The sequence below is a fragment of the Scomber japonicus genome, chromosome 3 (assembly GCF_027409825.1).
Source record: "Scomber japonicus isolate fScoJap1 chromosome 3, fScoJap1.pri, whole genome shotgun sequence".
NCBI lineage: Eukaryota > Metazoa > Chordata > Actinopteri > Scombriformes > Scombridae > Scomber > Scomber japonicus.
The window spans coordinates 23,072,877-23,097,326 of NC_070580.1; the positions used below are offsets into that span (position 1 = coordinate 23,072,877).

Genomic DNA, 24,450 nt, shown 5'->3' on the forward strand with positions numbered 1-24,450 from the left:
TAAAAACCAAGCCTTATCTTTCTAGTTTGTAATGAGATGCCACAGCCCGGCTCATAGGCTGCGGCAAATATGGGAGACCAGATGAGTTTACCATTTACGGGAAATTATTTATTTACAGATAATAAATGTAAAACAGGAAAAAATGTGGAAGTCAGTAATCAGTTTTGTAGACATGAATGGATGTGTGAATGTGTGTCAGCCAACAAAAACAAAACAGCCGCTCTGCAGTGCGAGGGGAAGAGAGTGGGAAATGCCGTGGAACAGCCAGTTTTAAACAGAACCACACCAGGCCCAGGTGTGGTTCAATGAAGCAGATGATGAACCTCTGCTCTGCCTTGGATCCTGTAAAACAAAGAAAAACCAGCAAACAAAGCAAAAAACACAGGAGCTCCTAGTGGAGCCGAGGGGTCGTCACAGAGAGAACAGGTAATTGTCTCTGAGCTTTTCATGGCATTGCTCATTTCCTGGTCTGTGTGTTTGTGGGCATGTATCACACAAAAACATGTACTTGTGCATGGCAAATGTGTGAGTGTCAACTTACCCTCTGAAGCACAGCCGCACCCTGCTCATTATGTTCTCAGTCAAATACCCTGAGGAAACTGTTCTCCAGTCTGTCAACACTAACCATGTAATGTGATGACAGTCAAAATCATCTACACCCATTTCCACCTTTTCATCTCATTCGCCTCCTACCTTTTTTCCCCACACCAGTCCTTTTAGTACCCATCTTGTCCACCAGGGGGCAGGAGAGAACCACTCTGAAACTAAGAACACGTCACTAGAGGTTATTTTTTATATTCATCAACACCAGCACACTGAAGTTTGTTTCCCTGCCATTTGTAAAACTACTTAAAGCATTTACAAGCCTGTTTATCTTACTTCACATAGACTATTCTAAACCTGAGGGCTTGGCTAATCAGACAATCAGATATATTGTATTATATCTGCTCTGTTGTGTGGACCCTAACACATAGAGAACAAGGTAGACTGATGGGAAACCACAATTGATGCCAGGTAGGGAAATAGAAACAACATATGAATGAGTTCTTTATCTTTATTGACACTTTTTTTGTGTATCTTTGTCCTTCCCATTATTTTTTAGGTTTCCTTCACTCTTCTCCTTTGCTTCATTTTCCTACCTCCATACTGTATCTATAAACAAACACTGCTTTACTTCACATAAAGATCAATGGTAGCTTATCAAACTTTATAGCTCTATAATATTCCTGCAGCGACTCACACCTCATGATATAGCCTAGCGACCTTTATGGCACTTTTAATCTCTTTTAATCATCCGCTCTATATTCCTACTAGGGGACCCTGTACGTCTGTGTTACGTCAACAATCATGGGCATGTTGGCAAAACTGTTGCATAATAACTTGTGATACTTTCTTTTTTTTTTTTAAACTTGTATTTTATTCTACTTAAATCGAATACGGGATTTCTGCAGCTTCTGTGCCCCCCCTCCCCCCTCCCCTCTCTCTCTCTCTCTCTGGATGTGTTTGGAGAGGCTGATCTTGCGCGTAAAACATCCCTGATATTTGAGGCGCTCCAGGGATTTAGCGAGCATGCCCAGTGCGCCTCTCTGAGCAGCAGAGGAAAGCAGTGGTGCAGCAGCGGAGTCATACCAAGCATAGCCTGCGTGTCAGTGCAGTCGACTTACAGCTGGCTGTGAGGAGAACTGACGCTACTCTTTTTTTTTTCTTTGCTCTTTGTCACCGCGACACATTTATACCTGCATTTCAAAACAAAAACGACATATATCCTAAACTAATTAGAGCAACTGGAGGAGTTTCGATTCTCTCCGCGGGTTTTTTTTTAGTCATTAAAGAGGGTTTCTAGAAAACTAAAAGTTGGAGGCTGGGCCTTTTTTTTTTTTTTTTTTTTTTTTTTAGCTTTTTGACCGTCGCTTGAGAGGATAGGGGGAAAAAAGCTGGTCTTTTTTTTGTTGTTATAAAAAATTTAAAAAAACTCGATAAATGCTACTCACGAAAATGGACCTGTTGAACTACCAGTACCTGGACAAAATGAACAACAACATTGGCATTCTCTGCTACGAAGGTAAAATGAGGGGTTTTTGAAGGGGGGGGGCTTTTTTTGTGGCTGTTTGTAATCGACTGTTTGTAAAAGTTGGAAGTTGGAAGTTGAACGCTGGCGACGTTGTTGATACCGTCGAAGCTTTTTATGAAAATATAATACATACCTAGAAGAGAAAAGTTTTACATTTGAATCCATATTGATTTGTTGAATGTCTACACGATTTATTGATACAAACCTATACCACTTAGTAACTTTTCAAAGGTTAAAATAGCTTCTTTTCTCATTTTATTTGACTCTTTGCTCGCTATCTGAAAAAAGTGGAAGTTTATGTTATAATCCTTTCTTATCATTTGTCTGTGTTATTGACGGATCCCCTGAAAAAAGGAAGACCCTGGCTAATGATTGAGATCAAAGGCTGAATAACAGACTGTAAGCCATGTGTGAATTTCATAGCTCTCCTATGGTTGACTCATAGGCTACTGTGTAGTTAAATAGTTGTACAATTATTTGGACTTCCTGCTCTCTTATTATTCATATCAGCCTTCTGCATTAGTAACACTGAGGTATTTTTGGTTATTTTTCTTTTTTTTTCTGGTCTGCCTTTTTAGTTGAATCAGATTCTCCCTGAAGGACACTGATTATTGTGATTTGTAAAACATTTCAATATCTGCCTGTGTCAGTTTGATAAGCTCTCCTCTTTTCACTGTGGACTACAAGTGTTATTTTCTATTTTTTTTTATCATTGGCAACATACAATTTTAAGTTAGTCATGAAGGCAGAGAGCCGGGGCTTCAATATCTATGCAAAGTGGCCGACTTTGGAGTAGTGCCTGTTTTCTGTCTCTGTTGTTAGTGCTTTCATGTCAGGCCGTGCAATATCATCCAGTCTTTCTAGTGATTAAAAATAAGCTCTCTCTCTCTCTCTCTCTCTCTCTCTCTCTCTCTCTCTCTGTACTACCCTGATTCTCTGTGGATCATGTAGAAATAACCCCACCAGCACTGAAAGAAACCATTTCTTTACTTAATCCACAAGCAAGTGTGTAGCAATCCAGCAGAGATCCAGGTTTTCAGATTTTTACATGAGCAAGGAATACTCAAAAGACCCAAGTAGAAATATAAGGATTGTGGCTGAACACATTATTAGTAGGAAAGAGTTATTCATGGTTGTGACTGACATACACAGAATAGAAAAAAATGGCAGCAACAAAACAGGAAAGCATTTGAGAGATAAATTAATCATGTGGCTTTCTTCTCATCTCTTTTTGTCCTACTATGTTGTGCATTAACCTGCTTTCCTCCACTGCTACTGTACCAGAGTAAGCAGTTCCTCTCTACACTACTGCATATAATGAACTTGTATTAGCACTCCTATTAAAAGTGTGTGATGAGTAAAAACCATTTTGCAGATTGGCAGAGAGGGTCACAGAGGTAGTTTGGCAGTTGGCCAAGCACCATTTATCGAATAAGGAGAGGGAAACATCACAAATGCAGGGATGAGTTGCTGTGTTGAGGCTGACTTTTACTGAAAGTACTATTAGCAGCACAAGCACAAGATGGTTTGTGTAGTGATTTAAAGCATGTATTAGTTGTATTTCGTCTGTTACTAATGCTTTGAAGATAAAAGTGTGCTGCTGTAACTCCTGTTTGGCAGACTGCAGGTAAGATTGTTGCTTTTTGGCATGTGACTTTTCAAGTTTTGCTGCAGACTTTGGTTACACATGTCATTATTGTAAAGTTCCAGTGACACTTTTCTCAAAGCTCACTCTGTGCAGAGATAGCGTAACAGATAAAAGTGCCACTGGCCTGGGATTGAATCCAATCACAAGGCTTTACTGTGTCATCTTCCTCAGGTTTCATACCCAGTGAACTCAGTGAAGTAAATTACAGGAGTGAAGAGGGGAGGGGTATTTTTATACTCGTGTATCCTCTGGGTGCCTCTTTGACATGATGTTTCAAACACAATGTCTTATTTCTCTCTCTGTGGAGGCACATCTCTGCAGGGTTAGTCCTATCTATTTGTTTTTCTGGTCCTACTTGTGTGTGTTTTTAGCTGACTTAGCTCAAATCTGACTCCATCATGTGCTTCATGATAAGAACACCAAGATAAAAAAAAAGTGTGTGTTGGGGGGGGGGGGGGGGGGGGGCAGGGCAGGCAATCAGTAAAAAGAGTGAAAGAAAAGCTATTCATGCTCCAACATGTTGAGCCAAGAAGGGGTTGGAGGAGCTTTGTGAGACTGTGAGTGGGTGCTGGCTTGTTATTGTTTGCATGAACGCACATACTCAAATACATTCCCCAACAAACACACATGTGTATACTCATTAATACTGGTGCTCTGTCCTGAGAGCTTCAGTTCAGTAAAGTTTCTCCACTGATGTTGTCACCAGTGTTTTCTGGTAAATGTAGGTGGGACAGTTAACCAGTATCTCCTGCAATACACGTAAACCCACACCCTGATCAAGTAAGTGTGTAAATATGTGGCCAGTTTAAAATGACTGGATCTTTTACATCATGGAGTGATGTGTGATGATTAATAGAGAGGTTCCATTGACAGTTTAATGTAAATACACAGATCTTGATCCACTTCCTTTTTGTGACTTATTTGGTGCATGAATAACGTTACCTGACAATTAGTTTGACAATTAGACGTAAGTGTTCATGTGCTGTAGTACATTGAAAGGTTCCTGAACCTTTTCCTGATCTATTAGTCAGGTTATGATAACATTGATTCTGTCCTTAATTTGCCTCACAAAGTTTGTTTAAAGTAACATGTGAAAGGTGATATCTGTTGCTTCTTATCTTTCTTCCTCGATTCACCTTTTCTATATCTTTGTTTGCATCATCTCATCTAAACTCATCTCAGTTCAGTGACAGATTTAGTAGTAGTAGTCGTAGTATACTATATAGCTAGCCTTAAGGACATCAGTGACCTGTCTGGACAGAAGGACACAATTATTTTATGCTGAAGTGTAGATTATGAAAGTGTATCCCTCCTACATCTAGTGTCTAACCCCATTTAAATGATATCCTAAAAGTGACTTAACATAAAAACACAGGACAATGATCATATAGGTTTATGTCTATCAGTTTAAATTTGACTTAGTCTCTGAAAAGTAATGACCTAATACCCATGAGGCCGATGTTGCCATGGAGAAGAAGCCAATTAAAGGTGCGAATCAGAGGGGTATGGACTTAAAAAGCACAATGATTATGGTGCTCTAGCTACTGAATTCATATAAAATTGACACATCATTTTAAAGTGAATTGCTTTAAGTTGTAGTTTGTATTGTCTGTTTTCTCAACACTGTAGTCTTTAGCTTCCTTTTACTGCTAGTCATGCATGTAACATTATTTTAAGCTCTAAGTTCGGATGTTTTGTGCTGAAATCAACCGCAGGAGTTGTAGTGAAAGTCTCTATTGAAGCTTTAATATAGTTTTCTAGCACAGTAGCTAATCTTTTGGACTGTATATTCAACCAGGAGAGTTTATGTCGATCTGAACGGTAGAAGCACTCCAACTGTGAGTCACGTAACATCATCTGCGGGAAAAATGAATGGGACTTTTAACCAGGAATGCCTGAAATAGTTTTTCCCACTTTGCAACTCTGTGGCAAACTCAGAATTCCCAGTGTGCCTTTGGGGGACCAGTGAAATATCACATTATAACATAAACATCATTATTGGTGACAATGGATTTATTTAACATTTCCAATCATATGTAGTGTTGAACTTAAAAAAAAAAAAAAAAAAAAAAAAAAAAAAGAAATAGTAGCAGTGTCAACACATCTGATTAAACGATGGTGTTGAATATATTTTTGGAAATGTCTGTGATTGATTTGAGCTCACACTCATTTTGAAGATATTTATGACAGTCCAGCAGTGTTTTAGATCTCTCTCTGTCCATTGGTTCATCTGTCTGTTTCTCTCACTCCAGCTCTCCCTTTCTCTCTCTCTCTCTCTGTGTCATGCTGCTATCAGTTGTAGGCCTGGCAGTGAGGGGTTCAGGGGAATGCTGACTGTCCCTTTTTGCTGCTGAGCAGTAGAAAATAAACAAGGTTGAAAACCTCCTCAAAGCCGCATACTTTTGTCAACTTCTCTCCCTCTTTGTCTGCATGTCTTGCTCTCCTTTCCTCTCTCTGTCAGAGATCAAACCAATCTAACATCCGGTTTAAAAGTTCAGTTCACAAAGACAAGAAGTTCTGTGGAAGAGTTGGGTTTTTTTTTTCACTGTAACATGTCCTTTTGAGTATTTAAAGAACAAAAACCTCCATAGACTTGAAAAATAAAAGCAACCCCAGAGGGCCATGTTCAGGTTACTGAGAAACTCAGCCAAAAATAATCACTTTGCAGCTTTGCAGAGAGAGAAGAGGACAAGTTTGGACTCATCTTTTATAAGTATCTGGAGGGGAAAGGGAGAGAGGGAGAGACTGGGAAGTGCAGAGAGAGAGAGAGAGAGAGAGAGAGGTTCACCTCTGTTTGTAATCCAATCTCATCCTGATTCCAAACTGTTTGAAGTTGTGTCAAGAGAAATAGGCTTTGATCATGTCAACCTAATGAACTGAGAGCGGAGAGGGGAAAGGATAGAGTGGAGTTTTACTTCTGTGTAACAGCCTGCCCTCCTCTGATTGTTGGTTTAAAGGGAAAAATAATCATAATATTACAATGATCTGTATGTCCTGAACAAAGACTGGTGTGTAGAGTAGATACATGTATATACCACTATATTGTGAGTTATATTATGCGTTAGCTGCAGCTAATTGTGTGTAGCATAGAAAGTTGTCTTATTAGAAATTGTGTGAGTACCTGCCAACATTGCTTTTTCCCATCTGTCTTCAGATTTGAGGGTACAGCTGAGTCCCTTTTGGTCACTTCTATTCAGTCCTTCTGCTGACTTCTATATTTCATTCTGTTGGTTTTTGGACAAATACTGTAAGTAAGTACATGTGTAACACTTGAGAAACAACTGTTGAAAGAAATAAATGCACTCAGTTGCCAGTTTTGTATGCGTAGCTAAAACTAATGCAGTCTAATCCAACAACCCTGAATTGAATCCAGCTTTCATAAAAGGTCATAATGTACAAATGATACTACAATCTCCAAAATGACTGGAGCTGAATCAAAACCTATCCAAACCTGTTTCAACAAACAAAAAAAACTGAACATCATCACCCCCATTAATATCAGACTTATTGCAACATGAATGTAAAGTCAACCGAGCGTCAGTTTGTTCAATTAGTTTCACTGTGGTGCAGCAGTTAGGTCAATAGTATTTGACTCCATATGGTCAAATGTCTTGCTTGTTTGCAGGAGAAACAGTTGCAGATCCACCACTTGTTGAGCGCCTCACTCCTGAACCTCTGATAAGCTATTATGTGCCCTGGATCCTGATTGGGCACTCCGGTGTCACAGTTGCTCTTCTTTTATTGCCATCCCTCTGTCCTGCCAAAAATAATGATGTCATCCTTGTTGCCATGGTACACAGTGGGGCGAGCAGGAACATGCCAGAGAGAGAGAGGGAGAGGGAGAGAGAGAGAGGGGGGAGGAGGTGCTGCTGTGTTTGGGAGGCCATGCTAAGATTGAACATACATAGAGGAACATTGGTGGAACAGAGCAAACATTTTATAACATTACAAAGCTATTACATCATGTGAGGCTGCATGCTGCTGCCCTCTAAATGATTGAATCATATTATTTTCAGCTCAGTTTGAACAGGTTTTCTCCCAGTTTTTATATCCTTATGCATCCAAAAAGTGATTTCCTCATCCAAGACGACTGTGGTTCATAGGAACCAGAACCCAGAAATGGTAACAATAAACAGTACAGTGCAGTAATGGCAGTAATGCATTGGTAATCATATTTGAAATCCAATATTAACCTAGATTTTTATATTATTGAATTGAGTAAAATCTGATTATCACTCTGTATTTGATATTCAAAATAAATGCTGATAAATCCTAATACTGATAAATTTAATATGGTTTTATACAGAATCACTTGGTATTACTTTGCAGCAGATTGGAGTCGCAGCATTAGTGAGTAATTGTTATTTCTCTCGGTAGTTATCGTGAAAGCTATGACTTGGAATAGGGAGTTTTAGTTTAGGTTGTATGTTTTTGTTTGGGAAAAATCAGACAGATACATGAAGCCAGAGCAGTGGAAAGTCCCCGTGCTGAGACAGAGCCAGTGGTAGTTTTCCTGATTCTCTTTTGCTCTTACTCCCACTCACTGAAGACTCTGTAGGCCTTCTGTACCAGGACAAGACTGGAGGAAAGCAAAGTCGAGAGACAGAGAGAGAGAAATAGTTCACACTACACACACACACACACACACACACACACGCACACACACACGCATGGAGAACCCATCCACAACTATTTCTTCCAAAACATTCCTAACCAGCTACTCCTCTGCTCATGCCAGAGGTTTGTGCCTCTCTCAGCAAACTGTATAAGTCAACAAAATCCAAAATTTGAGCTGAAACACTGCCGGTACAGTAAATTCACTGTGATGAAGCAGTTTTTGTGGTAAACTTGTTTAAATTGGCAATAAAACAGTTGCCTTCTTCTTGAAAACAACATGATTATAACTTGTTGCTGTATTTATATTAATGAGTAAGCACTCTGTTAGAAGAGTAAGAACACGAGTTGAAGGCCACAGCACAACTCTCAGTTCAGTCTGTCATGTTTCGTGATCCTAAAATTTGTTTTTAAAGCTTTTTTTTTTTTTTCAAACTTCAGAATTATTCCTCAAATATTCAGAATTACTAATAGTCATTCTCTCTCTTTTCTTCCTCTCTGCCCTCCTTCCTCAGGTGAAGCAGCTTTGAGGGGGGACCCCAGACTCCAGTCCCTGTCCCTATCCTCGTCTTCCTCATCATCGTCATCCTCTTCGTCATCATCTTCCTCTTCCTCCTCCATCTCCAGCCACAGGACAGGTCCTCCTCCCATCAGCCCCACCAAGAGGAAGCTGAGCGGGGACCAGGGGGACAGCGACATGGACGACAGCGAGCATGTGGCAAAGATTAGCCGACTGTTTGCTGCACAGCTGTGAGTACACCGACTGAGACGCTTACACACATTCTAATAAATCCATCATGGAGGCCTTGCAATTGAGTTGTTTTTCTAGATGTCCATTTCCTCAAATGGAAGCGTAAATTAAGGATCTTCAATTTTGTATTGCATCACCTTTTTATTTTTTTTCTGTCCCTGATCTTCTGTTTCTCACACACAAACGCACAACAGCCAGTGAAGAAGACCCCCCTCTCTTCTTAGAAACACATACACACATACAAAGCTCAGTTTTTAAAAAGAAAATGGTGTAAGTGTTTCTGTTGGCCGTGTGTCTGCGGGCTCCTCTCTTGGTGAAGTTGTGCACAGGCAGGCTTTCTCAGATGTCCCAGTTTGGACTCCAGGGTGCTACACCAGGTTTAGCTGTGTCCGCAGTGTTCTCCTTATAGCCACAGATCTCTGTAAGCTTGGAAACAGGGACTGCACAACAGAAAGATTACTCACATCTTCAACGTTCCCACATTCGCACTTCCAAAGATTCCAGAGATTCCTGAGCTCTGATTGGTGGCGATGGACTGCTGGGGCCAGGGGCAGTGGAGTCAGAGCTCTCTCTCTCTCTCTCTCTCAGTTCGACTGAGTCAGTCATGGGACTCTAGCCATTGCTATTTATTGCAGAGACCATCAGGGAGGTGTTGGGTAGAGCTGTGCAGTTATTGCATGCATGCTAGTTCTTAGTAATATGTCCTGCTACTTAAAATACAGGTAGTATTCACAATTAATGGTCGTTGGCAGTATGATTATTTGGAGATGACATTAGCTGTGGTCAGCTTGAACTCACAGAAATTATAATGTTTTCCAATCCAGTCACAGCAAAAATAACACAAGTGTCTAAACGCCAGTAAAAACTTCAGAGCAGCATTCAGATCAATAAATGGCCTATAAATCGGAGAGGTTCTTTTATTTCCCCAGGATGATTTATGGTTTTTACTTGGGGAGTCTGCACATGACAGAAGTAATTGCACAAATGTTGAGTTGCCTGTGTGGCAGGGGCGGGCTATTTCCGTGCAGATTGTGTTACAGGTAGGATTCTGTGACCGTTGAATCAAGTGGTTCCAGTGGCACAAGGGAAAAGGGTCTTTCTCCCTTCATCTTGTGACTGTGCTCGCATAACAAAGGATTAGCTTGTGCGACTTGACATTTGTGCAGAGTCATCTTGTTTTCTCTTATGGATGTGTGAGTGGTGGGAGAATTAACACTATACTTCTCAGGGAAACCGGACAGTAGATCCCGTTTCCCACTCTGTGTATTGTTCTGTTGTTTCTCACTATACACCGTACATTTTTCATTCACCGTGTGGTTTACTTCTGCATACATTGATAAGTGAATAATTCGACTCCTGTTTTACAAGTTGGATTTTCTTTCGTCAGTTGCTCTGCCAAAGTACAATGGGACTTTAAAAAAAAAAAAATCATATCAGCTTTCAGTTGATATCACAACTCCCTTGTCTCAGCTCCAATATGCAGCCATTTTGCAGAGGCCATTTTGTATAGTCAGAAATAGATTGAGTGCAAATAAAACTGCAGCCTGTGACATTTAAAGCTTTTCAAACTGCTCATTGTACCATGATTATTTCCTAGATGTAACCCGTGATAAGCGGTAATCCTGTTATTTAATCTTCATTTTAATTATGACCTTGAAGTCATTTGACTCAAGGTACTTTAAGGTTAATCTCCACCTAAAAAAAAAGTCAATTGCTAGTTGACATGCTGCAACTTGAAGTTAAATTCAGGGCTTTAAGTCACAAAGGCCATCCTAACTGTGTCTTATTTTTAGTCTTTAATTTCAGGTTTCTCTGAGGGCATTTCTTCCCCTGGCAAAGGTAGCTGCTGAGTGACTTGTTGAATCCTGCAGTCAGAGTCAGCCTCTCCAAATGTTCCTTCTCCTTTAGACTGTTGTGCTCATCCGAAGAACCATGATTACATTTAAGTGGAGAATGATGGGTTGTTGTTACAGAGGAAATTTAGCTAAAAATAATGAGTAAAACACCCTGTATAGAAAACAGTGTCAGGAAGTTGACAGTGAGCTCGTCTTTAACATGCGTGAGGCTTCTGCTTCATTTAACTCATCTGTCTATTGTAGGAACAGTGATTAGACTTAATTTGAAAATGATGGACTTGGTTCTCGGGGAAAAAAAAAAAACTGGAGAGAAAACCAGAAAAAGAAACTCTGCAAACCCTCCACCACACGCACACACCTCGCACGCACGCACACACACACACATACACACACCTGCACGTAAACACACAGTTCAGATGTCCACAGATGGTTATCTGACACCATTCTAGCTGTTGAATTTGCTGGCTGCTTCTTTCTGTGTAGCTTGTTTTTTTGTCTGGGCTGATTGCTCTACTCAATGTTGACTGTTCCTGTATGTTTGGAAGCTTTTGTTTTCATTCTCTCTCTCTTTCTCTCTCTCTCTCTCTTTTTTTTTTTTTTTTTTTTAAAAAAAAACACTTTTTTTTCATTGTTTCTGTTTGAATGGCAGTTTTCCTGTGTGCTGGCTGTATCAGTTGTGTTTTTGTTGAGGTCCTTGTAGTTGGCTCTTTTTTTTTGTCTGTAAGTTCACTCATATTTTCAGTAAAGTGTTGACACAGACAGACACCTGACACCTCAGACTCAGGGCTGGGCAATGTAGAATGAAGATCAGCTTTCTTTTGTGCCCAATCACAACAAGCTGAAGTCAGGGGGAGGCACAGGTTTTTTTTTTTGGGGGGGGGGGGGGATCACCATTTTGTGTTGATTTGCCTTTATAGATAGCCTGCGTATTTAACAATGTAGTTTTAGATATATTTTTCACAAGTAGTCTTAGTGTTTCATGAAAGTCTTTCAGTTTGTTCAGTCTGAAGTCAATAAATAAAAGTTTATGGCACGTTAAAAACGTCTGAATATAAAGTGTCAGGCTCAATAGTGAATGTTATCTGTATGTTTGTACCAAGTCTGCATGTGTCTGTGCAGGTATGCACATGTGTTGTGTGTGCTGCCCATACATGCATGTGTGCTTGCCCATTTGTGATTGTGTGTGTGTGGTGTGTGTGTGTGTGTGTGTGTATGTGTGTGTGTGTGTAGTGACTGGGCTCCTTGTCAGGCAGCGGGGGCTACTTTCTCATTTTCTCTGAGGAGTAGGAGGAGTCTTGAACAAAGAAGCCTTATCCTGTCCACTGGAGCCTGCGGGCTGGAAGCTTGCTGCTGCCTGCTCGCCTGCCCGCCACTCTGCAGTTGTAGATCCTCCAGTATAACAGTCCTTTTGCTCAGCTGTTTCATTTCTCACAGAGAAATACTTTGTCTAGGTGTTAGTAATGTAATTAGGGAAAACAAACTTCAGGAAAGTATATTCACAGCAGCTGGGTTACACATGACTCAGCGGGAAGTAGTTTTGTTCATGTTTGAAATGATTTAATTTCCCTAGACACAGAGCGTACATCCAAATTATGAAGAGGAGCGATTGTTCTTTCTTTGTGTTCCCGTTTTTGGTCGTGCTTTATAGCCTCATAGACTGAATTGCCATTTATTTTCACTTTGTTATTCAAATCAGACATGTGTGAACAACAGGTTTCAAATCAAGCTTCATTCTTTTACAGTAGTATGTAACGTTTCACTTGCATTTATGCTATTTTACTCTTATAGATGATGGATCACAGGAGCTAAAAGCACAACCAGGCTGTTTAAAAATAAGTTAGTTTACTGCAGTATGAAAAAGTGTAGCATACAACATCTGCAGCTCTTTTCTACTGGGAACTTCATCAGTGAGTCGTTCTCATGGAAGTTTCTCCAGAGGCCAAATGGGGAGAAAATGAGAGAGAGAGGAAGAGTCTTGTGTGTCTGTGTGTGTGTGTGTGTGTGTGTCTTTGTCTGTGTGTGTGTTGTGTGTGTGTGTGTGTGGCCGAAGCTGATGAAGTCATTGTTACCCTCTTGTTTTACATGAGACTATTTATGTAGTGTGTGAGCATGTGAGGAAAGAAGGGATAGCATGTGTGTGTCTGTTTTTTCTCATTGTGCGTGTATGTGTGTGTCTGTATGTGTGTGTTCACATGTTGTTTTCTCTGCCTTCTTGTTGTGGTTGGTCCCATATCCGATCTGCCTCAGCTTTGATAACAAAGGATTTTCTTCAGTCCTCTTTCTCTACAGTCAGTTAACTGGCAAATATGTGCCTGATATCTATCAGTTTTTCTGCATGGCTGAAAATCTGCAGCTAGAGTTGTTCAGGAAATGGGGAAAAAGCTTTTGTTGATTGCCTAGAAATTAAGCATTATGTGCCATTTAACATAGCTTTATCTGATATTTTGTATTAAATATGTATGTCAAGGATGATTACTTAATTTATAACATAATAACTACAAATTATACTCTGTAAATTACATCTGTTAAGGGCTTTTTCCTCTAGGTTTTGACTTGTCTATTTTAAAGGATGCAAATATTATTGCTAACTTCCGCTCAGTCCCACTACCAAAGCCTTGACTAAGCAGAATAAACTGTGTTGAGATGTTTGTGTACTTTATATACATAGTCCGCGTAAGCCCTGTGGCTCACGTTCTGTGTGTGTGTATGTATATATACATTTATACACACACACATATATATTTATATATATATTCATTTTGTGGGTTTCTACAGACCTCGCACAGTTTGGGCATGGTTGTAACCTGTGGTTGAGCCTTCATCCTCCTCTGCTTTTTTCTTTTTTGTCTTTTCTCTACACCCTGATTCTTCCCAGATGTTTCCTGTGTGTATCTCTCTCTCTCTCTCTCTCTCTCTCTCTCTCTCTCTCTCTCTCTCTCTCTCTCTCTCTCTCTCTCTCTCTCTCTCTCTCTCTCTCTCTCTCTCTCTCTCTCTCTTCTCTCTCTTCTCTCTTTCTTAAAGGAGTAGGATATGAACCTCTGCCCAGCTTATGATTTGTAGTGAGGTTTTCTCTCTTTGGAACACAATTGTGTGTAAGAGCCTTGAATTTTTTATCTTTGCCTCAAAGTAAAATATAACCAACTCACCAAATTAGCAGTCTCTATAGATTTAAACCTGGCACACTTTTAAAAACCAGACCTTTTTCTTTTTTTGAAGTCACCAGTTCACATGTTTATATTTGTTTTATTTAGTTTTCCATTGTGGCAATTAGGCAAGTTTGCTCATACAAAGCTGCTAGTTATGCCAGCAAAAACAAATTACAAGTTTTCAGATTTTACAAGAATACAGGCCTACAGCTGTTTTTTCTTTTTCTTTTTTCTTTTAAGTCATTCAAACACATGATCACAGTCATGATCTTTATCTTGAGGTTAACTTGAAGACAGGGTGTCATGTGAATGGTTACTTAAAAGGCTGTACTTAATGACAGATGAGAGTAGAGTAATATTGTTAAAGATATATGACTATATCATTTATATATTGAGGGTTGGGCTCGCTGGGTTTAAATGAAGGGATCTTTCAGTGAGTGCCCACCACAGCGACTACCACTAATGCCAGGCTGCACATAACCCAGAGTCTAGTAAAATAGAATCAAATTGATATCTGTTCTGTGTTTCATTGTGTCAGGCAGACCTTTCTGATGTCAGTCACACGGTTCTCATTTTCAAAACACTGTCAGCCTGAGATATCATCTACTACTCTCTGTAGGCTCACATACTATATATACCGTACCGTACCGTAGCGTCTTCTTCCGCTTTATCCAGGATTACTATATATATATATATTTTTTAAACTTTCAAACATGATTTGCCATCACAAACAAATTTGTAAAGATAAAACTATTAGAATTTTCAGATGTTTTGTTTTCTATTAGATGAAAATTTGATTATTTCATTCTTCATGAAAATCCTATTAGTAAAACAAACTACATTCACCAGGGTTACATTTTCATAATCATTTAGACATGAACCTCGTGCTTTAAAGTGTTTGTGTTTTCTAAAAATCAATAAGAATCAACTCAGAACTGTGACTAGCTTTTGTTGGCTTAGAAGACAGAAACACCACAGTGTTAAATGTTAATGATCACAACTTCAGCCAAAATGCTACGTAACAATACCCATTATGAATCATTAATTATTAATATTAGCATATAATTGTCCACTTAGAGTTAATGGTGAGTCTCTGATTACTGTTCACATGTCATTTACACTCAGCTACTAGCTACCTGGCTAATAAGAAAAAGTAATCATGATCATTTAGATGTAAACCTGACCATCTCCTGAACATTTAAACCAGATATTTCAATATTTCCTTTTTAAATATAATGCTACAGAATCTAGTTTCTTTCTAGGAAACCAATTTGATCTCCAAAATGTAGAGACTCAGTCGTTTCTGTTTTGACTGACTTCCTTTTAAGAAGTGGAGAGTTTCATTTTGACGTTTGGACTTCCGAGTGAAGTTATGTCATTTAGCCACAGCTGGTCAAATCTGTCGGAATGGTTTTCATCTCAGTCAGCAAAATCAATAGTTTCAGGATATAAATGAGAAGCTTGCAGTTATAATGCCCACTTGGCCTCTGTACAGTTGACTGCTTTCTCTCACATTTGTACGACTGTTATTAGATCTGAGCTTCTCTCCTTTTCTCTCTCTGACCTTCCTCAGTGCAGCTCTTTACACTGCTGTATCTGTATTGTTGTTTGAGTCAAGAGAGGCAATAACAAGTGATCATTTATGGTGAAATAGCACCGAGTTGCACCCCTGATGTCTTCCCTTGTCTTTTTTCCCCTACAAATCTCCACTTTTCATACCTCTTTTTTAAATTTAGTTTGTCTCCCTATATGCTTTGTATCACCAAGTCTCAAAGATCTTTACTTTTCAAATGCTTTCTCTTTCCCTCTCTCACTCCCCCCAACCTCTCTATCTCTGTCTTCCTTTCTCTTTCTCTCTTTCTCTCCCACATTTAGCTCTTATCCTCTTCTCTAGCCCCTAACCTGGCAACCCTCTCTCTTGTGCATCTGTCTTGCCCCTTGTCACCACCCCCATGCCCATGTCTCATGTCAAACCCTTGCCGTCTCCATCCTCCCTCTGTTCCCAGCTGCGACCCTAATGATAATTGAGAGGTGAGTGAGAGAGACAAAGGCACAGGGTGGGTTTTGAATGCTTGATCCCTGGCATGAAATGCGGTCCAGGGTTTGGTGGGCAATCAGGCGAGGGGAAGGCGGGGGCAGCGGAGGATTCGACAGCTACGCCATTCATTGGTCCGATTTGTTGATCCCGTTCACTGGCTCCTGCGACGGCCCCTCTTGTGTGAGGATGTGGGCATGCCTGCCTATTTGGCAATGATTAAAGTTTGGAACAACTTCCACAACCTAACTCTAGACCCAGCTGCTGGGAGGGGAGGGGAGAAACAGCAAGCTTTATTATCTGGCCTCTTTGCTAACTGAGGGATTGTTTATATGTGAAGATAACAGACTCATACAGCAGGAGTTTGGCTTGTAGCAGATGATTCAAAGTTGCCTCTGTTGAAATAATTTTAACATTTTATGCGATGTGTGAGAGATTTCGGTGATTAACTTAACTACGCATGAGATGTTTTACTATTTGACAAAGAATGGAACTGAAACTTGACATCACTATGAGAAAACATAAAATCTTGTTGGTGAGCAGTCGGACAGGGTTCATACGAGCTCTGCCAAGTCTCTCCCTCTTTAACCCTCAGGAAGTTTGCTGCTGATGGTGAAAGAAAAGAAAAGACAAAGCGAGGAGAAAAAAAAGAGAGGGGGGGGGGGGGTCTGTGCTAATGTAAGCTCTCGGCACAAACGAAGGAAACTACCGACCTCACTCTTTCTTATAGTAGAGGTCTGAACCATTCACATGTAGCTCCCCCCCGCCTCCTCCTCCTCCTCCTCAGCTCTTCCTCTTTCCCTCTCTGTATTCTGTGGAGACTTATTTATTTGTGTGGGCTCCAGATGCTTGACCCAGCAGTCAGGTTGCCTGGTCACATGGATCTACAACTGTTTGCTTGGACTTGTTGTTTTGCATCCAAACAAACCTTAAAGGGTTGCAGCAGTATTTTCACTTAGAGCCCGTTGTTATGTTTTTCTCATTCAGACGTTGCCACATGGTTGGTGAAATGCCTCCACACACTGTCTGGTGAAGAATAAAGAGGGAATTTTATGTCCTAGTCTACCCACCAAAGTCAGAGGGGAGCTTTTTATGTCATCTTTATGTGATCGCTTTTTTCCAATTCCTTAGTGTCAGTTCAGTGTTTATATGTGTTGAGTTGTGAAATGATGTGTGTATCCATGTGGGGAAAGAAAAGAGGAGATAGTGAGAGGTGAGCACAGTGAATTTTGCTCCCTGTAACTGGGCCTCAAATTGTGGGAGGGAAGCGGAGCTGCAGGAAGGGTGTAATACACAGTTGGACACACACACACACACACACATGCACACACACAGGCACACAAACTCAAACACAGACCACAGACCACATTTGACGCACTGAGCAAAATAATTGCTACCTGTTAAACTGCAGGCAAGTGTGCACAGTATCAGCCATAACCACTTCACTACACATCTAACTAAGTCATTATCATCAAGAGTGTGTGCTGGGAAAAAAAGCCAAAGTCTGTGTTGTGTTAAATTGTAGTTACTTTAAACCCTTATCCTTATCTCTGTTTTTTTCTAAGATTAAAATATGAGCTCACAGTTTGGAGAGGACTGAGGGATTTCATTTTGTGGTGGGAAGTAATTCTCTTTCATATGGAAAGCAAGTGGCCAGCCCACCTTCTTTCACTGTTAGTATTCAGCCCATGGTTGTGGACAGCGTGTTGTGGAAAAGAAGTCAAGGGAAGTAAGAAAAGAGTTTAAAAAAAAACACAATAGCGGAGATGTCAACAACAAAATGATGCCCTTTCATATTCAGTGCATACAGGCCCCATCCTCACAATAACAACTTTCATGCTATAAATTCATAATACAATACTCAAACTTTGAGCAGTTTGACTTATACAACAATACACCCCTAGAGATGTCCTATCAAGTTTTACAAATGTTAATCTATGGGACAAGTTTTTGGGCAGGGGATTTCTTTTCTCTGCTGTAATGCTACTGGTCACTGGGATTAGTTGGCTGAGTACCGACAGTGTGTCTAGCTCTTTAAATATATCCATGAGTCTGTATCTATTAGTGGTGTAACAGAACGTGTATTCGTCCCAAACAGTTACCGTATGGATATTATGATTTGGTGCATGCGGTCATACGACTGTTTACCATGTATTGTGGCTGCAGTCAGAATAACAAACAAGAGACCTGTAACACTGACCAAGTGCAACACTGTTATTGAAATATCCGCATCTCCGTTATCTCAGTAATGAAACAATACAGCATTTCCCCCTCCCCTCTCTGTGATGGTTGTTCTTTTTTACTCTGCCTGTTCAGAACAACTATACACCCCTAATATCTATGCTGCAACAGCACTACAGGATTTTCCAAGTTTTCATCTCGACAGCAGTGAGTGCAGCTGGCTCCAGGCTCACTGGAGAGATAAAGTTGATTTGCTGTACTGAGGAAACCACTTTAGAGCTTTGAACTACGTGCCTGTTTGCCACTCTGTGCAGGAATAAGTTTGGAGTCAATCCATGTTGGATAAAGTTAGGAGAGTGTTCCTTCCTCCTTCTGAGACAAGTGCGTGTCTGCGAGCATGTGCTTGTACCAAAGTCTTATCAGACACTCCAGCAATTTGAGAACCAAGAGTGTGTGTGTGTATGTGTATGAGAGTGAGGTCAGTATTAATAGCTACTGCAGTGTTTGACACAAAGCCCCATTTAGAAATTGTCCTTTTGTCTCTCTTCCCTCTTTTCTCCCTCATCTCATTCACTCTCTGTGAGCCCATTTTTACCTCTGTCTTTATTCATCTCTCCATTGTTCATATTTTTTCTCTTTCCATTTCCATCTCCCCACTCCATCAGCCTGCACTCTTTCCTTTCCTTTTCTTCTCACTGAGCTCAACCATCACTCTTAGTAAATATTGTAAGTTATGTATTACCTAAATTACTATAAAAACAGTTTGAAACTAGACTAACTAATAAAGTTAGGATTCCAACTCAACACACAGTAGCAGTGCAGCAGAGTCCTAGTAGCAATGCTCATTGTAAATGATTACATGTCTTCCTTTGTTTCCCAGGAAACCTAACGGAGATTATCGCAGCTCTCCCATCTCCAAGGACCAGAGCCGGAGCCCCATCGAGCGTGTGGTGGTGCCCAGTGCTCTGGGAGTCCACAGCAACCACCTGTACAGCCACGCCCACCACCACCACCATCACCACCTGGCCAGCTTAGCCAGCATGGACCAGCCGCTGGCCCTCACCAAGAACAGCATGGTGGAGTCTGCACGTAGCAGCACAGCAGCTATGGCCACAGTGCCACACACAGTCAGTGCAGTGGAACGCCAGCAGGTAACGTGCACATCTTGTTTCTTTGGCTTTTATATCTTTCTTAAATTGTTGGGTAAAACCTCAACCCTGGTAGGTCTCCCCCACAACATATGACTAACATTATTTCATCAGTCTGGTTCTTGGTTAGTGGAAAGTATACATTTGCTATTTGGCTTGTTGGCTGAAAATGTTTTAAAACCTTGGTGTTTATGAGTCATACTCTCTCCTTTAAATGTCAAACCTCCCTTTGATCTCTCTTCTTAAGTATTTCCAACTTTCTTCTGCATCCTTCATTCTGCTCTCACTTAGTTTTGCTCTTCTTGTACTTACTCTTGATATCTTGTTTTATTTTTGACCAGCAACTTGTGATTATTATTCATGATCTGTAATTATTGAATTTGCGTCTTTGTGTTGCAGAATCGTCCGTCAGTGATCACATGCGCCCCAGCCAACAACCGCAACTGCAACTTGTCTCACTGTCCAGTCTCCCACAATGGCTGCTCAAGCCTCTCTAACAACTACAGGAGAATCAACAGTGAGTGTACACATTCAGATAAACAAACATATGGTTTCTGATCTTTCCACATTGGGGTTCATTTAATTTTTATTTAGTACTTGGGTTTTATTGTAGCAGTAACAGTGAGACATGATAGACAAAGTGATGACATTTTGTAGACTGCTTCAATATCTCAATACTATTAACACTGATAAATACTAAAAGACTTATGATGAAGCTTATTATTCCCTAAAAGTGGATATAATTTAGGAAACAAACTCTTTTCCCATCCAGTACAGTTTATGACAAACCTCCCCACGAGTGCAAATCCCCCTCCAGAGAGAACAGCAGCTCATAGTCGCCACATTCAGACTGACTTATATAACTGATGATGGACTTTTCTGTCAGCACGTCTCAGAGTTTCTGTTTATAGCGCACCAATTGTTGTGTTGGGGCCTCAACATGTTTTATTTACTGCCTTATGTTTGCTGTCTGTTATTTTTGTACTTCACTGTCACTTGGATCCTCAGCCAAACGCGTCTGTTTTATTTATCCTGTATGGGTGTCAGTCATGTTTTCTGTGGGCTGATAACTCTACTGTGGCTGTTTTTATGATCCTAGACAAAATCCTCATGATCTCATTGAGGTTAGCAGTGGAATCTAAAACCGTTATTTAATATTTTAAAAAACTGCAATGAAAAAGTGGAGTAAGTCTTTTTCCACTGACCTAAAATGCACAGTACCAAATCTTTAAACTGATGTTAAACAATACATTTCTAACAAACCATTATACTTGTGAGCTCTGGAGTTTTTCTTTTCAATATAGGACCTAAAAACTTTCCCTTTCCTTCCTCTGTCTTCCCTCCCCTAGCCAACACAGCTTGTGACCCGGTGATTGAGGAGCATTTCCGTCGTAGCCTTGGGAAGAACTACAAGGAGCCCGAACCTGCCGCCACCAACTCTGTGTCCATCACAGGCTCGGTGGACGACCATTTCGCCAAGGCGCTGGGTGAGACCTGGCATCAGATCAAAAACAAGGGGAGTCCCTCCTCGTCCGGCAGCAGCCCAAACTCCTCCCCCGACAGTCACATGGTCAATCACAACCACTCCCCTTCTGTGGTCTCCTGAAGGAGGAGGGATTTAAGAGGGATTTTTTCCCCCCTGTCTCCCCTTCCCTCCCAGTCCTCCCAGCTCCAAAACCAACACCCCCGTCACTTTGGTCCGTCACCAGCATCCCAGAGGGAATGCCTGCCTGCTGGTCTGCTAAAAACATCCAAAACTCTGAAAGCCTGCTCTAACCTCTCTATGCACTCATAGAGGATCAATCAAGCAATAACAACATGGTTATTGTTTTTTTCCTTCTGTCCTTTGGTATGCGAATGCCAGATAAGATTCAGTAACGTGATGAGGTTTCAACTTTGGGACTCGACCGGAGCATCAAGTTGCTCCCTCCAATCATTCATCACCCCTGCATGTCAAGCTTGGAGCTGAGCAAGTGTCTGTAGTTATATGTACATAAAGAGAGAAAGGAAAGGTGGTGTTTTAATTATTAATTTTCTTTTCTTCTTCTTTTTTTTGTTTGTTTGTTTGTTTCTTTAACAGTAGTTTTGTTGTACTGCTTCTGTGTTACGAGATGCCCGACATTTGAGAGAGAAAAAAAAGATAAGCGAGAAACTCTTTGGAGAAACTGATCACAAACCACCTGACTGTGCTACCAAAGAAACCTCAGACACTGATGTTTATCTCTGCCCACCTCGAAAAACAAAACGACAAAAGAGGCCTTTTTGTAATCCCCTCCTCCTGTTTTATCTTCTTTCATTCTCTCTCCATCTTTTCTGTGCCATCTCTCTCCTGTGTATGTGTTCTGGTGGTTTTGTTACTGTATGTGTATACTTAAGTGATTGACTTGGTCTGATTTGCACTACTGCTGTAGAGGGTAAAGGATGGCATGCCAGTGTTGTAACCTGGCACTGCACACATTGCGACTGATACAGCTGATTTTGACACAAACTGATATTATCCAACTTTTCTATTTGATCTTCCATTAACTCTTGTTGAAAAACTACCCTAGGCAGATTTTCATACTGACAGAGATACACAAGTACAAGCCACTTTATTAATTAATGCATTTCTGAGAAAATAGAAATACATATCACTGGGGTTGGGCAGTATGGAATTAGTAGAGATATAAAACATAATACAGATTTGGATACAATGTCTCCTCACTGCATATTGACTAGTGTAGTCATTAACTAAAGACAAACATGCTGAGAAAAGGTAAGTGAACAAATTGAAACATTTAGATAATAAAAATATATTTTGTTTTGAGGTGAAAAAAAAAGAAGGTATCCAACGATGAAACTAGTTCAATGTCTAAACGATGGATGAAGCCTGGGTTGTTTCCTTTAACTAAACTGATCCCTCCTCACCAGCACTTCACTACAGAGTGTGAGTTCACATGATGTCATACTTGCAGTTGTGGAGGGCTCTGTATTAAGGGTGAGAGTATAAATAAACAGGTAGATGGTGGGAGGCACTGGCCACACTCCACCTTAAACAGGAAACATCCATCACCATGGTTACTGATAGGAGCAGTAATCTCCCAGCTACCATATAATACCACTTCCCTGCACACCATCCCCAAAGCCTATGACTGTAATGTTTAATCTCTGTGGGTTTGACTAAAGTCACTAGTAAGTCACTAGTAAAGTGTAAGAAAAATGTAGCAAAGTTATATGTGCATGCACAAAATATTTACTTTATTTCCAAGCAGGTTCACCTCCAGTATTTATTTCTTCACCTACCTTTTTTTCACCATGTAAATGTGTTGAAATTATGTGGGGTAATAATCAAGTTGTAATCAAAATTGAAGCTATATTTGGATATCAACTTCTTGTACCGCCCAGCCCTAACAGCTCTACTTGTAGGCTGTGAGCAAATGCATTTAATTTGTTGATTAAGCAGCAATGCTCTATATTGGCATATATATATATTTCCCAACAAAAACAAACAAACTACTCCAGGTGTGCAAATCGTGTCAAATGGTTGCATTTGATTTTTACAAGCACAGTCAGGTTGTCAAATCAGCGCACTGCGGTGTGGAACATCTCGGTCATTACGAGAGGAGATCAGAGCTGAAAACACAGTCGAACAACCTGTTGTGTGTTGAAGGTTGGGCTTTGCTGAACAATGTGCTTTGATGTGTTTCACAGGCTTAACTGCTGACAGTGATGAGGGGATAGAAGTCGTATGTCACTTTGTGGTTGAAAAAAAAAAGAGTCTTGTTTCTCGACTGGGGGAGAGAAGATTATTCAGATCTCTTCAAACAAACCTTTGTTTTTGTAACTCTTTGAACACGGGTGTTGTAATTATATTTGGCTTACACCCCGCTATCCCTCCCTCCCCTCTCCTACACACTGTGGTTTGGTAGATTTCTACAAGGTTTGAAGGGTAAACTAATGCTTTTACAGATGCATGTTTTCTTTGTTTTTTTGTTTTTTTTTAATAGCTGGTATCTATTAGTGTTTTTAAGCATTTCAATCTTAACTACTATTAGCCTTTTCATTCGGACGTTAGTTGTTACTTTGTTCATTGTCAGTAACGGACATAGACACTATACACTCACTGCTGGGTCAGTTGTACTCCATATTATTATTGTTATTGTTATTATTACAATTTTGTATTTTTGTTTTCCATTAATATCAGTATGGTAACAAACATCTATAGCGGGACAGCCTCCGGACAGGCTCTGTTTAATGATGAGAGCTGCGGATCTCAAAACCATCTCGGCATGTTTAGCGATCGGCTCATCATTGCAGAGTGATGATCGTCATAGTGCTGAGTTGGCTTTGGGATGCGCAGCCCATAAAAAGGTTTTCTTAAGATGTTGATCCATCGGTGGTACAGGATGCTACAACCCTCAGCATGACTGAGCTCAGACACCAAATTGGCACAAATTAGTCAGCAGGGCCTTGTTTTTTCACAAAAGCAACTTAGCCACAGATGAAGTGGACTTTATTCTCATGAGTCCGTTTGGCTGCCGTCTTAATACCACCACGTCTGTACCAGCTTTTACATAACTTCTTGCTTGTGAGTATAACACTACTGCAGTCTGACATGTGCCTGGTACAGGACAGGCTAGTGGTTGTGATGCTTTTGGGAAAACAAGGTCTTGTTTAAGGTGAGAGCTAGTGATGAAATGTCTTAAACAGCAGGTGGACTATCACACTAAAGACTTATTTGGTGCCACAAAATGATTACAAAAATAGAACATTTCAAAAACATCTGAATTCATGGTGTGATGTCACAGCTCTCACAATCTTCAGCAGCTGACTTTTTGTGTCCTGACTTGGTATCCAGACCTTTTTTGTTTGTATTTCAATGCTTTCTTTTCTGAACAACATTGTATTGTTGCTGCAGTTAAGCTAGACTGCTGCAGTCTGAGCAAATGAATTTTACTCTGTTAAAGAGCCTGCGCCAAAATGGCATACATTCCTCCTATAGGGAACTTTGTACAGGACTC

General features: G+C 40.4%; 1 protein-coding gene across 1 annotated transcript; it reads left to right on the top strand.

Moving 5' to 3' along the window:
• Positions 1-1,665: 1,665 nt before the first annotated feature.
• vgll4b (vestigial-like family member 4b) lies at positions 1,666-22,312 on the top strand. Its single transcript, XM_053315162.1, has 5 exons — positions 1,666-2,062; positions 8,849-9,083; positions 19,183-19,453; positions 19,850-19,967; positions 20,800-22,312. The coding sequence occupies exons 1-5, from the start codon at positions 1,981-1,983 to the stop codon at positions 21,054-21,056; spliced, it is 963 nt and encodes a 320-aa protein (XP_053171137.1). The 5' UTR covers positions 1,666-1,980; the 3' UTR covers positions 21,057-22,312.
• The last annotated feature ends 2,138 nt before the right edge of the window (positions 22,313-24,450 follow it).